At 59.8% G+C, this 15338-nt stretch overlaps 1 protein-coding gene across 2 annotated transcripts in view; it reads left to right on the top strand.

Annotated features, from left to right (window-relative positions):
• Positions 1-15338, top strand: part of CELSR2 (cadherin EGF LAG seven-pass G-type receptor 2) — a 30867-nt gene that overhangs the window by 14417 nt on the left and 1112 nt on the right. For both annotated transcript variants that reach the window (XM_015650741.3, XM_015650740.3), the window contains exons 13-34: positions 458-599; positions 974-1094; positions 1318-1501; positions 2271-2372; positions 3094-3188; positions 3268-3477; positions 4138-4321; positions 5319-5462; positions 5927-6155; positions 6520-6705; positions 7712-7838; positions 8884-9084; positions 9574-9748; positions 10767-10879; positions 10951-11027; positions 11776-11902; positions 12390-12506; positions 12589-12719; positions 13253-13347; positions 13438-13581; positions 13974-14180; positions 14251-14479. In XM_015650741.3, the coding sequence (XP_015506227.1) occupies positions 458-599; positions 974-1094; positions 1318-1501; positions 2271-2372; positions 3094-3188; positions 3268-3477; positions 4138-4321; positions 5319-5462; positions 5927-6155; positions 6520-6705; positions 7712-7838; positions 8884-9084; positions 9574-9748; positions 10767-10879; positions 10951-11027; positions 11776-11902; positions 12390-12506; positions 12589-12719; positions 13253-13347; positions 13438-13581; positions 13974-14180; positions 14251-14479 (3340 nt within the window). The remainder of the gene's footprint in view (positions 1-457; positions 600-973; positions 1095-1317; positions 1502-2270; positions 2373-3093; positions 3189-3267; positions 3478-4137; positions 4322-5318; positions 5463-5926; positions 6156-6519; positions 6706-7711; positions 7839-8883; positions 9085-9573; positions 9749-10766; positions 10880-10950; positions 11028-11775; positions 11903-12389; positions 12507-12588; positions 12720-13252; positions 13348-13437; positions 13582-13973; positions 14181-14250; positions 14480-15338) is intronic.

Below are 15338 nucleotides of genomic sequence, written 5' to 3'. Positions count from 1 at the left end.
ACACTGACACCACTGAGACACCCCTGTGACACCCCCTACTGCTACCCTGGTAAGCAGAGACCTCCCTGGAACTCCTGACAAGTCCCCACACTCCCTGAGACACTGCCATCCCTCTTGTCACAGGGGTGACACTGCCATCCCATGGCACCATGAGTGGAGACCCCCTGGTACCTCCTGACAACCCTGAGATACTGCCATCCCCAGCACTGTGACACATTGCCCCAACAACACTACCTTTTCTGGGTACCACCAATCCGTCCCTGGCACCAGGGCAGTGCCACTCCCCTGTCACTGTCACCTGGACACTGCCACCCCTATCACTGTCCCCAAGGCACTGCCACCCTCCCTTGTCACTGCCACTCCTTATCACTGTCACCCCTGGGGACTACCCCTCACCCCCATCCCTGTCCCCCATCACTCTACCCTCTTGTTGTCCCCAACCCTTTCCTGTGCCCAGGGTACTTCGGTGACAGCTGTGTCAGTGCCTGTGCCCTGGATCCCTGTGAGCCTCCGGGCACCTGTACCCGCCGCCCAGGCACGGGCCCTGGCTATGCCTGTCACTGTCCCCCGGGCACCTTCGGGACCCTCTGCCAGCACCGGTTGGTGACACTGGGGGGCACATCCATGTGCCAGGGGGACACAGAGCACCCAGGGGGAGGGGGGACACTGTGAGGGACACTGGGGGCAGGGGCTGGGGTGAGAGGAGAGTGGGCATATGGGGCAGGGTGGGCGTGTAAGGGTCATAGTGCACATGTGGTGAGTATGCAAGGGATGAAAAGTGGTACTGTGGGTGTAGAAGTGGTACAGTGGAGGTGCAAGGGGCACTGGGGGTATGGGTGGCACTGTGAGGGTACAAGCGGCCATGTGGGTATGCAGTGGACAGTGTGGGTGTACAAGGGACCGTGTGAGTGTATGAGTGGCATTGTGGGGGTATCCTGGCATGGTGCCCGAGTGCCAGCTCCAGTGTCCCCAGGGAGGCGCAGCCATGTCCGCGGGGATGGTGGGGACACCCCACGTGTGGCCCCTGCAGCTGCGACGTCACCCACGGCTTCAACCCAGACTGTAACAAAACCACGGGCGAGTGTCGCTGCAAGGTGGGACCTGCCAGCCTTTGTCACCTCCCCTGCCAACCTCTGCCATCCTCCTGTCACCCCTCTGTTGCCTCCTGCCACCCTGCTGTCATCCTGTCACCTCCCTGTCCCCCCCGATCATGCCCCCAGTCAACCCCCCAGTCACCTCCCTGCCACCTCCCAGTAACCCCCTGTCAGCCCCACGTCACCCCATGCCCGTGCCTGCAGTGACCCTGTGTCCCCCCAGGACAACCACTACCGCCCGCCAGGAGAGGACACATGCCACCCCTGTGAGTGTTACCCCACTGGGTCACTGTCACGCCGCTGCGATGCCAACACTGGACAGTGTCCCTGCAAAGCTGGTGTCATTGGCCGCCATTGTGACCGCTGTGACAACCCCTTTGCTGAGGTGACAGCCAGTGGCTGTGAAGGTGGGGGACTGTCAACTTGTGTCACCTTGTGCCACCCTGAGTGCCTACTGTCACCCTCCTGTCACACTCCATTACTCCCTGTCACCTTGTGTCACTCTGTGTCACCCTGTGTCACCCTGAGTGCCAGTGACCAGCTACTACTGTCACTCCGCTATCACCCTGCTGACCCCATTGTCACATTAGGTCACCTTGTGTCACCCCACTGTCATTCTGTGTCACACTGGTGTTATCCTACTGTCATCCTGTATCACTGTACACCACCCTGTGCCATCCTGATGCCCCCCGTTCTGCCACAGTTGTCACCCTGGGTGCCAAGGAATGTCACCCTGTATCACCCTGTGTCACACTGCTTTGCCCTGTTGCAACCCTGTGTCATTATGAGTGACAGTGACTGGGTGGTACTGTTACCCTGCTGTCACCCTGTTCTACTCTGCATCACTGCATTGTCATTTTGTGTCAACTGGTGTCACCTTGCTGTCACCCTGGCTGTTGGAAACAGAATTCCGCCAGCACCTTGGTTGTTGGTGTAATCCCACTGACACCTTGTGTCACGCTGCTATCACACTGCTGTCACCCTGTGCCACTATGTCACCCTACTTTCACCCTCTGTTATCCTTTTGTCACCCTGCTCCACCACTGCTGTCACCCTGCTGTTAGCCTGTGTCACCCTGTGTCACCCTGGGTTCCAGTGACCAGGTGCCACTGCCACCCTACTGTCACACTGTGCCACCCTGTGTCCCCCATTTTGATGCCCTGTTGTGTCCCGCAGTGAACTATGACAGCTGTCCCCGGGCCATTGAGGCCAGCATCTGGTGGCCCCGCACTCGGTTTGGGCTGCCAGCTGCAGCCCCCTGCCCCAAGGGCTCTGTTGGTACGTGAGGACATGAGGACAGGGCGGGGGTGGCACTGGGCACACTGCCAGAACGGGGCTGGGGGTGACACAGTGGTGACATCACTGGGATGGGGCTGAGAGGGGTTGACATCACGGCGGTGTCGCTTGGGTGGTACAGGGAGCTGACACGGTGATTGCACTGCTGAGACACGGTGGGGAGAGGGGACACCATGGTGTCACTTCAGGGTGGTGATACGGTGGTGGCACTGCTGCAATGGGATGTTGACAACAGCGGGACAGAGCTGGGGTGTGTCATGGTGGTGGCGTGGTTGGATGGAGCTGGGGTGGAGTGGCACCATGGGGCATCACTGGGACGAGGCAAGGGGGTGATGCTGTAGTGGCACTATTGGGTTGGTACAGGGAGGTGACACTATGGTGGCACTGCTAGGATGGGTTAGGGGTAGTGACACCTTGGTGGCACTACCAAGATGGGAGTGGGGGTGACATGAGTGTGGACCTGTTGAGATGAGGCTGGGGCTGCCACTGTGCTGTCAGTGCAGAGAGTGTGACACTGGTGGCATCACTGGGACAGGACTGGTAGCTGTCACAGTGGTGGCACTGGGGGTAGCACAGAAGTGTGACACTGCGGTGGCACAGCTGGGACAAGGCTGGGGCACCACTGCAGGGTGGCACTGGTGGCATGCAGTGAGTTGAGGCTGCCCCATTGTCCCAAGGTGCACTCACTGTCCCCATCCCATAGGCACGGCACTGCGCCACTGTGATGAGCACAAGGGCTGGCTGCCCCCCAATCTCTTCAACTGCAGCGCACTGGCCTTTGCTGCCCTTCGCCCCTGGGTGAGCTGGGGGAACACCAGCAACAGCCATGTGACAGTGCCACTGGGGCTCCCTTGACTCTGTGTGTCGTCCCCCCAAGGTGGAGCAGCTGGTGGGCAACGAGTCACGGTGGGATGCAGGGCAGTCCCGGCGTGTGGCGCTGGCACTGCGTGAAGCAATGCGTGAGGCCCGTGGGTACTTTGGCAGTGATGTGCACCTGGCATACCAGCTGGCAGGGGCCCTGCTGCGCCATGAAAGCCACCAGCGTGGCTTCCACCTCGCTGCCACCCAGGACGTGCACTTCACTGAGGTGGGCATGAGGTCACAGGGATGGGGACATGCCCAAAGGGGGAACGGGCCAAATGGAAAAGAGGTTGGGATGATGAGCACCCCCATGGGGAAGGATGTGGGTGCATGAGCCCAGACACCGGAATGATGGGCACTCTTGTGGGGAGGGGGATTGGGGCAGAAGGGCCAAGAGTGACAGGGCTCCCAACTATGGAGGCAGAAGAGCAGACACCCGGATGATGGGCACTGGGGAGAGAGGTTGAGGAGGTAGGAAAAGAGGTTGGAGTTATGGGGACCCTTGTGGGGAGAGTCATATTGGGGCAGAAGGTCAAACACTGGGGTGATGGGCACCTACATGGAGAGGGGGGAGGTGGTGCAGGAACCTGGCTGCCATGCTGGGAAGGGTATTGGTGAGGGAGCCTATCACCAGGGTGATGCACCACCCACCTAGAGAGGAATGGTGGTGTAGGAGGTCTGATGCCAGGGTGGTGAACACCCCTGAGCAGCGGGTGTTGGTGTGGCTCAGGGTGCACCCTTAACTTTGTGGGGGTATGGCACCCCTGTTCCCCACTGTCGGTGCCAGGGTGCCCCAGCCACAGAGTCCTGCAGGGGAGGTTAGGGGGCTCCTGCCCAGACCCTAGAGTGCCAGCTCCTAGTGCCACTACCACTGCCTTGCCCCCAGAACCTGCTGCGGGTAGGCAGTGCGCTGCTGGACATGGGGAACAAGCGACACTGGGAGCTGATCCAGCAGACGGAGGGTGGCACAGCCCAGCTGCTGCAGCACTTCGAGGAGTACGCACGAGCCCTGGCACGGAATATGCCCCAGACTTACCTCAGCCCATTCACCATTGTCACCCCTAACATCGGTCAGTGGGGACATGCATGGCTGGAGGGCTGTCAGAGGGGTATCTGCCTGGGAACATAGGCATGCTGGGAACATGTGTGTGCCTGGGGACACACATGTGCCTTTGGTGTGGTGCTGGGGACATGGGCATGGATGTGCCCAGGGGATGTATGTGCTGGGGATATGGACATGTGTGTGCTTGGGGACATGCGTGTGCTCAGGGGATGTGTGTGCGTTGGGGATGTGGATTCATGTCTGGGAACACAAACGTTTATATAGCTGGCATATGTGTGTGCCTGGGGACAGCTGTGTGCACAAGGACACATGCTGGGAGCACGCCTGCATGTGTGACTTGTACCTGGGAACACATGTTGGTGACACGGACATTTGTGTAGCTGGGAAACGTCCTGGGGAACATGGGTGTGCCTAGAGGCGTGCGTGTGTCCCTGGCAATATGGGCTGTGGTCTGTGTGCCCTGGGGTCAGGGAGTGCTGGGTACTCAGGCTGTTGTGTTCTGTGTGTCTCGGCGTTGGTGGGTGCTGGGGTCCATGGCCCTGGGCTCAGTGGATGCTGGGCTTAGTGGGTGCTGGGGTCCATGTGCCTGCAGTTTGGTGGCTGCTGTATGGATTCATTGCTCTGGGATTGTTCGATGTCGGGGTCAGTGCGTGCTGGGCTCAGTGGGTGGTGGAGTCTGTGTGCCACAGGATTGGTGGATGCCAGGATCTATGGTCCCAGGGTCTGCATGCCCCAGGATCCATGCCTCTGGGGTTCATGGGTGCAGGGGTTGGTTTGTTCCTGGTTTGGTGTGCCCTGGGGTCAGTGGGTGCCAAGGTCTGGGTTCCCCAGGGTCAGTGGGTGCCAGGATTGATGGGTGCTAGTGGTGGTATGTACTAGGCTTGGTGTGCCCCTGGATCAGTGAATGCTGGGGTTGGTATGCCCTGGGGTCGGTAGGTGCTGGGGTCTGTGTGCCTCAGGGTTGGTGGCTGCCATACGGTGCCGTGAGTGACGTCGTGTCACAGTGGTGTCGGTGGTGCGGCTGGACAAGAGCAGCTTTGTGGGTGCCCGCCTGCCACGCTATGAGGCGCTGCGGGGAGAGAAACTCCCGGACCTGGAGACGACCGTCATCCTGCCTGACAGCATCTTCTGGCCCCCCGAGGACAGGCGTGAGTCCAGGGCGTAGGGGTGACAGGGGTAGGGTTGGAGACCCATTTGCATCCATGGGGCTGGCAGGGCTTGGGGGGGCCCTTATTTGGCCACGGGGATATGGCACAGCTGGGCACCTTGGCTGGGGGCTGGCAGGGATGGGGGAACCCCAGAATGCCCATGGGCTGACAGGTGCCACCATGGGGACCCCAGTGTGGTCGTGGGGCTGGCAAGGTTGGGACTCCAGGATGATACTGGCATGGCTGGGGACCCTGTAAGGATGCAAGGACCAGGGATCCCAGGATGGCATCAGAGATCCTGATGTGGCTATGGCAGTGGGCAGGGTTGGGGACCCCTGGAGCTGGAAGTGTTGGGGGAACTTTGTTGTGGTCATTGGACTGGCAGAGTTGGGGACTTCAGGGTGGCCACGGGAACCCCAATGAAGTCTCAGAGCACCATGCCACCCCTTGCCATTGGCCCCCAGGCCCCTCAACTGGGCATGGGCAGGCACCACAGGGCACAGGTGGGCAGGAGGAGGAGGAGGATGAAGCAGGCGAAGAAGAGAAGGAGGAGGAGGCAGGGATGACTGTGGTGACCCGGCACAAGCGCCACCCATCCCTGGGTGAGGGCCAGGCCATCGCCAGCGTCATCATCTACCGTACCCTGGCCGGTCTCCTGCCCCAGCACTTCGACACCGACAAGCGCAGCCTCCGGTGCCACTGGGGATGGGGGCTTGGGGGGGCTGCGGGGGGCACATGGGGTGAAAGCCAAGCATCTGGGGGGTATAGTGAAATGGGGACAGGGATGTCCAGAGGGATCACAGGGGAGGGATGGGAAAGGTGACACATGGGGTGCCCAAGGTTGGGGGGCACAGAGTGTGCCTGAAGATGGGGGGTAGAGCACTGGGGAGGTGGCTCAGGGGGTGCCCAAGAATGGTGCCCATGGGGTGCCCAAAAAAGGTGGCGTAGGTGAGAAAGGGGTGCCCTCACAGTGTCTGTGTGGTGCCAGGGCACTCTGTGGCACCCAGGTGGGTTTTGGGGCACCTTGAATGGGCTCCCTGACACCAGTGCCTCCCAGGGTGCCCAAGCGCCCCGTCATCAACACACCAGTGGTGAGCATCAGTGTGCACACGGGGGACACGGATGGTGTGGGGGGCATGGGGACCCCCCAGGCACTGGCCAAGCCTGTCACCCTCCAGTTCCGGCTGTTGGAGACCCAGGAACGCTCCAAGCCCATCTGTGTCTTCTGGAACCACTCTCTGCGGTGAGGGCAGGGCAGGGGACACCCCAGGGGTGACAGGGACACCGTGGGGGCACAGGGACATCCCGGATGATAGGGACATGGGATTGGGGATGGGAACACCTTGGGGAAGATGGGAACACTCCAGAGGGACAAGGGATCTCCCCAAGGAGACAGGGGAGCTGGGGATAAGGACACCCAGGGGAACAGGGGATATCCCAGGGAATGCCCTGGGGGGATGGGGACATCTTGGGAAGTCAGGCACAATATGGAGGGACACAGAGATGCTGAGGTAAGAGGGGATATGGCACACACCAGGGGAACGGGAAACACCCTGCGGGGAGAGGGGCCATGGAAATGGGCACATCCCAGGGAAATGGGGACACCTCAGAGAGGACATGGAATGAGGACCAAGGAGATTGGGACACTGGAGGGACAGGGAGCATGAGGATGGGGACTTACCATGGAGACAGGGGACATAGTAACAGGAATAAGGACACCTTGAGGCAACAGGGGGCATGGGAATAGGGACACCTTGGAGGGGACAGAGGACATACTGAGGGAACAGGAACACGGGGACAGGGCAGAATGCATGCCTCAGTGTCCCTGTGGGTCATGGGTGAGTAACATGGGAACTGGACATGACTGGTGGGTGTCAGGGATAGGATGGGGTGGGTGTTCCCAAATGGAGGTGTGTTCCTGGGTGAGTGTCCCTGATGGGTGAGTGTCCCCAAAGTGGCAGCAGTTGTCTCTGCTAGGTGGATGGATGTTCCAGTGGGTGGGTGGGTGTTGTCTGTGAATGTGTCTGGTGGGTGTGTGTCCCTCTGAGTGGGTGTCCCCAGTGCATGTGTCCCTGGTGGGTGTTCTGGGTTGGGTGCATGTCCCTGGGTAGGGGTGGATGTTCTTAGTGGGTGTCCCTGGTGCGTGTCCTCAGTGTGTGTGTGTGTGTGTGTGTGTGTGTGTGTGTATTTGTCCCTGGTGGGTGTCCTGGTGGGATTCCCAGCTTGTGTCACCTTGTGGTGCTGCGCAGGGCCGGCAGCGTAGGCGGCTGGTCAGCACGAGGCTGCGAAGTCGCCTTCCGCAACCAGAGCCACGTCAGCTGCCAGTGCCACCATCTGACCAGCTTTGCCGTCCTCATGGACATCTCCCGTCGAGAGGTGAGGACATAAAGGGACACGGAGGGGTGCATGAGGACATGGGGGCAGATGTGACACAGGGGACATGGAGGGACAGAGTGACCATGGGGCATGGAATTACCCTGGTATGGTAATGGAGGTGGATGGAGACACATACAGAAATAGGGCATAGGGTGTCAGGTGGTGCCAGGCACAGAGGTGAGGCTTTAGGAACAGGGGCAGGGCTTTTGATAAAAGAGGAGGGACAAGGATAGGAGGGGCTTGGCAGAATGGGTGGGGCAGGGGCAGGGTGGAGGTTCGCATGCTCTTGGAGGCGGGACTGAGAAGAGTGGGTGGGGCTTAAGTGGGTGGTGCTAAATTAGCTATAATTACCCAACCAAGGGGTATGGCTAAATTCAGTGTGTGGAGCTCCCTTGGGGCAGAGCTAAGTGGGATGGGTGGGGTTATGTCAGATCTGTTAGCACGCTCCCTCAGGGGCGGGTCCAGTTATCACGAGTGAGGTTCCAGTGGATGCAGCTGAGCAGGCTGGGCCAGTCGGTCTCCAAGGGGCAGAGCTGATGTGGGTGGGGTTACAAGAGGTGTGGCTGAGTGATGTTTTCAGGGCCTGTGGTGGCATAATGTGGGCAGGGTTTCCTGGGGCAGGGTTGAAAACTGGCTGGGCTGTAAAGAGATGTGGTCACTGCTGTGGGTGTGGTTTTAGGGGGCAGGGTCCAGTACCATAGGTGGGGTTGAAAGGGGCAAGGCTGAGGGATGGGGGTGGAATTTTGAGGGCTGGGTCTTAGTGGTATGGGAGAGATTTAAAAGGGTGGAGCTAACACAACGTGGGTGGGGTTTTGAGTGCCATGGTTGAAGTGCTGTGACTGGGGGTTAAAAAGGGTGGGGTTACCAGGGGCAGGGCTGAATAATGTGAGCAGGCTTCCTATTGGGCTATGCATAGTGGGCAGGACTTCCCAGGCCCAAGGACTGATTGCTTTGTAAGGGGGGACCACGTCTCTGTTGATGGGGATGTCTGGAGGGGCACGCACACTGAGCACATGCCTGACATATGCTGATCCTGGTGCTGCAGAATGGGGAGGTGCTGCCGCTGGCAGCACTCACCTACGGCTCACTGGGCGTGGGGCTGGCGGGGCTGGCACTGGTGGTCCTGGCCCTGGGGACCTTGAGTCGGCTGCGTTCCAACCGCCACAGCATCCGCCGGCATGGCACAGCTTCACTGCTCCTTGCACAGCTTGTCTTCCTGCTTGGCATCAACCAGACCGATGTCCCGGTGTGTGGGTAAAGGGGGCTGGGAAAGGAGGGAAGAAGTGGGGATCACTGGGAAGGACAGGTTGGGTCAGATGATCTGCTGCCTTTGAAGTGTTTGAGTTGGTGGGGCTGAAATGGGTGAAGCTAAGGAGTGGGCACTGCCATGGTGGGCTGGGCCTAAGGGGTGGCATCTAAAAGACACGAGGACTATAATGGGTGAAATCTGTTAAAGGGGTGGTGATGTTGGGGGGTGGAGTCTGTTTAAAGGGGTGGGGCTTCCAAAGCAGTGGGGCTGAGGGGTAGATGTTATCAAAGGGGTTGGCTCTCAAGGGGGTGGGGCCCATCAAAGAGGTGGGGCACTCAAGGAGTGAGGCCTATAAAAGGACTGGAACCTTTTAGAGGAATGTGACCTCAACAGGGAAATAACCTCTCAAAGGGGGTGGAGCTCGAGGGGTTGTGCATATGGTTGGATGGGTGGGGCTGTGGGCCGGCAGTGACAGGGTGGGTGCAGCTGGCGTGCACCGTGGTGGCCATCCTGCTGCAGTTCCTGTACCTGAGTGCGGTAGGCTGGGCACTGCTGGAGGCACTGCACCTGTACCGGCGCCGCAGTGAACCCCGTCATGTCGACCGTGGTCCCATGCGCTTCTACCACATACTGGGCTGGGGACTGCCTGCTTTCATTACCGGTGAGCCCTGCTGTGAAACCCTGCTCTCATTCTAACCCCACACCCTGGACCGCTAGCTGCCTATCTCCACCTGGGGCAACACCTCCTGGTGGCTACACACCCCCTTCTAGGCTATGGTACTGCCACCTGAATATCTTTCCCCTAATCCATTTCGTGCATGGTGGGATCCTATTTCCATGTGTAACCCCACCCTCAGATGTATCTTTGCCAGCATAGCCACACCCCTGGATATAACCCCGCCTCCAATAGGATAGTCACGCCCAATCCAAAACAGCCCCACCTCAAGAGTTTACTTCCACCCTTAACCACCATAGCCACACTCAGATGGTTTCAGACACACACCCAGAGTCATAGCTCTGCCCTCATCTATGAGACCCAGTCCCCGAGATTTTAGACAGGCCCCTGGGTCCACAATCCTACCCTCATCCATCATAGCTCTGCCCCCAAATTTTCAGTCACACCCCCGGGGTCATAGCCCCCTTCCAAAGAGTATAACCCCAGCCCAATATTTTATCCCCACCACAGGAGTTTAGCCCCACCCTTATCCATCTTATCTCTCCCTCAAGAGCATCTTTCCCAATATACCCTTATCCATCTTATCTCTCCCTCAAGAGCATCTTCAATATGCCCCCAGGGCTATAGCCTTTCTCCATCAATCATAGTCAGATATTCTCCCAGGATCTTAGTCCTGCCCTCATCAGCATAACTCCACTCCAAGAGAATAGACCTGTAATAACCTCTTAGACAAGCCCCCAGTGCCATATTCCTGCTCTCATCAACACTGCCACATACCCAAGAGCTTAGACATACCTCATTTACATAGCGCTGTCTCTACCCAGCGTAGCCACATCCCCAAGAGCAGCACCTTCTTGTCAGCTCTGTGCCATCCACGAGCCATTCCATTCCCCGTCCTGCCATAGCTTCACTCAGTTTAGCCCCACCCCTCCCACCTTAGCCCCCTGTCTCCTCTGACAGCCCCACCCACTGAATTGGCCCTGCCCTGATCTCTCCTGTATAGGGCTGGCGGTGGGGCTGGACCCCGAGGGCTATGGGAACCCCGACTTCTGCTGGCTGGCCCTGCATGACAGCCTGGTGTGGAGCCTGGCTGGACCCTGTGCTGCTGCCCTCGCTGTGCGTATAGGGCTGGGGGCTGGGGAGGGCAGGGGACCCCATATCACCCTGCTCATTCCCTGCACCCCCAGGTTGGCATCTTCTTCCTGGTGCTGGCGGCCAGGGCCACCTGTGCCACCCCCCAGGGCTTCCAGAAAAAGGGCTCAGCGTGAGTCACCCAGGCGGGGTCACCCACGGGGGGCAGGGGACAAGGTGGGGATGGGGTTGCCCAAGGAGGGCATGGGAGGTTGAGGCACCCATTGTGAGCACAGTGGGTTGGAGCACCCATAGAGGCTACGGGTCGCTGGGGGCTAGGGGGCACCCATAGGGGACTGGCCTTTTGGGGAACCTGCAGAGGGCAAGGAGGCACAGGGTGGACTAGCCTCCATGGGGGGCAGGAGAGTACTGGGGACTGGGCTGCCTATGAGGGGTAGGAGAGGATGGTGGGGCTGGGGCATCTATAGGAGCAGATGAACACAGGGCAGCCATGGGAAGGCAGAGGGGAATGGAGAGCAGTGGGGGGGTACAGGGGGCTGGAGCCAATGGAGGGCATGGGAGGTTGGGGGACCTGTGGAGGGCAGGGGGGCATCAAGGGCAGAGTCACCTATGGGGGCCTCAGGGGTCAGGGGAGGTTGGGACATCTAGAGGGGCAGGGGGGCACAGAGCAGCCATGGGGTGGCAGAAGGGCACTGGGGACAAGGGCACGGCATGCTGGGGTTAGGCTGGGCCCACAGGGAACAGGGGAGCTTAGGGGGCTGGAGCATCCAAGAATGGCGGAGTGGGTCAGGTAGGGGTTGGGGCATCTGGGCAGGGAGGGGGCTATGAGGGGCTGGGGCAACCCCGGGGGATAGAAGTACAGAGGGCTTGTGACATGAGATGTCATTGGGGTGACACTGGCATGCTGTTGGGGTGCCCAGGTCTGGGGTGTGCACAGCTGCAGTCCTACTGGCCATGCCCAGCCTGGCCTGGCTTCTGGCCCTGCTCTCAGTCAACAGTGACACGTTGCTCTGTCACTACCTGTTCGCCGCCTCCAACTGCCTCCAGGTCAGTGGGGACCACCTGAGACTCCACCCTTGGGACCCCCCAAACACACACCCTGGGGACCTCCAGAACCACTGCCCCTGGGACTACCAAAGACTCCAGAGCTCCAATGCCTCCTCCACCTCTGGGATCCCCAGAGACCCCAGAGCTCCCTGAACCTCACACCCTTGGGACCTCCAGAGTCCCACACCTATTTGTGGGGCACCCACCCAGTGGGCACAGAGAGGTCCTTTGCCATAGGCAGGACACTAATCGGAGGTACCCAGTGTGTATGGGGGCACCTCAACCACTCCATGGTGCATATGGGGGTTCCTCATCCTGTCTGTGATATCAGTGGGGGGCACCTAGTGGGTATGTGGGGAGACCCTCATTCTCTTTGAGACGCCAATGGGATGCACCCAATCTGGATAGGGACCTGTCTGGGGTGCTGCTGGGATCCTCACAGGTTGTTCACACCCTTCATTGTCCCCCCTGCCTCCTCTCTGCCCAGGGCCCCCTCATCTTCCTGTGCTGTGTGGTGCTGAGCAAGGAAGTGCGGAGGAGCCTCCGCCTGAGCTGTGCCCGCTGCCACCACCCACCACTGGCCACCAAGGCCACCCTGACCCCTGTGAGTGCTGGGGGACAGGGGGGGTGCTGGGTAGCGAAGGGCAGCCCATGCCATGGCTATGACATTGCTGTGCCCTTGGCAGGCCTATGGCAGGGACAGCGCATACGTGGCAGGGCAGCTGTACCCGCCCCCAGGTGGTGGGTCCTCGGGGTCCCTGCACAGCACCGCACGCTCGGGCAAGAGCCACCACAGCTATATCCCATTCGTGCAGCGGTACTGGGCACAGAAGGAGCTGGGGCATGGGTTTTTGTGGGGTCCTGGGCTGGTGTGGCAATGGGATGACAAGATGGAATGGTTATGGGATGGTGGGGTAACAGGCTGCTGGCGTGGTTGAGTGGTGGGTTGGTGGGGTGGCAGGATGGCATGGCATGGGGGTATTGGGATGGCAGGATGGTGTGTGGTGGGGTGACATGGTTGTGAGGGTGTTGGGATGGCTGGGTGGTGGGGCAATGGCATGGTTGCATGGCAGTACAGTGGCAGGATGGCAAGCATTTGGAGTGGTGAGGTGGTAGGGTAGCGGGGTGGTGGCAAAGTGGGGGGTTGAGGGGGTGTCAGGATGAAGGGGTGGCAAGGGTAGGTGTCAGGGTGATGGATATGAGGGTGGTGGGTGTCAGTGGATATTGGCATGTCGGTGGGTGTTGGGTGTCAGTGGGTGGACATTGTGTTGGTGTCAGTCACTGGGTGACAGTGGATGGTAGGTGTTCGTGAGTGATGGTTGGGTCCTGATGAGTATTGTGTCCCCACAGGGAGGACTCAGGGCTGGCTGGCAGCCCAGGACTGGGACCAGTGCCGCTGCCTGAGCCTGGGGGGCTCTTCCTTGATTCCCAGGACCAGCCCGAGGGTATGGCCTCACCCAGAGGGCAAGTGTGTCCAGCCTCAGCCCAGGGGGCAGGAGGTGTCTCTGGGCACCCCCTGACCTGTGACCCCCCAGAGCATGACACGGACTCGGACAGTGACGTGTCCCTGGATGACCTGAGTGGCTCCTATGGCTCCACACATTCTTCTGATAGCGAGGATGACGCCCCCTGTGGCTGGGACCCCTTACCCAGGGCTCCCCTGGGTCCCCCTGGCCCTGGTAACACCCTCAGGGGAGGTGGAGATGGGAGGCCTTCAACCTGGCTGGGCACTGATGTGGGAGGCACAGAGTGGACAAGGGATCCCTTGTCCAGCCTGGAGTTCTGATAGAGATGTATAGTGGGTATGGGGTAGAGGGTCCCTTGTCCAGTCTGGGGTGGTGATGGGGGACACATAAAAGGTTTGGAGGGGTCCCTCATGCAGTCAGAGGTGCTGATGGGGCACTGAGGGGGGAAGGATGGCTCCTTGTCCAGTCTGGGGTGTGGATGGGACTGACACAATGGGTTTGGGTGCATCCCTCACAATGACTATGTGCTGATGGGGGCACCCAGTGAGGATGGGGGGGCAGGGTTCCTGGTCCTGCCTGTCCCTGCTTCCTTCCTTTCCCCACAGGTGACCCCCTGCTGCCCCCAGGATGCCCATACTGGCCAGGGGAGTTTGTGACAACAGCGAGTGAGAGTGAGGGACCAGGAGGTAGCGAGGGACTGCGAGTGCAACCATCTGGTGACCAGGGACACCCCTGGGGTGATCCCCCCCAGCCCAATGATGAGGCATTTCCCAGGGGCCCCCTGCTGCTGCCCCTGCCCCACCCCCACAAAGGTATGGGCTGCCATGGCAGGGGTGGGCACTCCAAATCTGGCCTCCCCACCCATGGGTAATGCCTCTGCAGGGATCCTGAAGAAGAAGTGCCTGCCCCCCATCAGTGAGCGGGGCAGCGCCCAGCGCCCTGGGCCGCCCCCACCGCCTCCGGCTTGCACAGCTGCCTCCTCTGGCAGTGACGGGGGGGCACCCCCAGTCCCCCGACCTCGGCAGAGCCTCCAGGAGCAGCTCAGCGGCCTCACCCCCATTGCTATGAGCATCCGCACAGGCACCGCTGACGAGGATTCCTCTGGCTCTGAGTGAGTGCCTATCATATCCAAGAAGTGCTCACTGGGAGTTCTCTGGGTATTAGGGTTCCCTCTGGGCACCCATTGGGTCTGAGGGTGCCCTTGGGGGGGTACCAGGGTTCCTGTTGGGTGGACAAGCAGTGAAACACTGCTTATTAAGGTATCCTTTGGATGCCTATCAAGTGCAAGGATGGCTGGGTACCAGGGTGCCAAGGTTCCCATTACACCCTTATTTAGTGCCAGGGTTTCTTTCAGCTGCCCGTTGGGCACCAATAGGGTCCAACACTGCTTGTTGACTGCTCATCAGGCGCCACAGTTCTGACTAGACACTGAGTGCAATTTTACTTATTGAGTATCCATCAGGTTCCATGGTTCCCTTTGGGTGTCCACTGGATGCCCATCCAGGGTTCCTTCTTGGGTGCTCACCAGGTCCCAGCAGTCCTTTTGGGTGCTCACTGGATGCTAGGGTGCCCATTGACTGCCCACCAGGTGTATGGGTGTTTGTCAGGTGCCCATAGGCCACCAGGATAACCAACAGGTGACCACTGGGTGCCAGGATTCCTCTTGGGTGCCCATGGGGTGCAAGGGTGGCTGTTGGGTGCCCACTAGATGCCCACTGGGTGCCCATTGAGTACTGGGGTACCCACTGGATACCCATTGAATACTCACTGGGTGTCCATCAGATAAAACCACAGCCATGGGATGCCAATTGATTGTCCATGAGTGCCCACTAACCACTGGATGCTCATTGTGCATCCATTGACCATTATATATCCATTCGGTGCCCACTGACTGTCCATTGGGTGCTTAATGACCTCTGGGGGCACACTAGGTGCCCATCAGGTCTAACAGCACCAGTTGCATACCCACT

The sequence above is a fragment of the Parus major genome, chromosome 26 (genome assembly GCF_001522545.3).
Source record: "Parus major isolate Abel chromosome 26, Parus_major1.1, whole genome shotgun sequence".
In the NCBI taxonomy this organism is placed as follows: Eukaryota; Metazoa; Chordata; class Aves; order Passeriformes; family Paridae; genus Parus; species Parus major.
The sequence above is the reverse complement of the archived record's forward strand: the minus strand, read 5'-3'. Positions and strand labels throughout refer to the sequence as shown.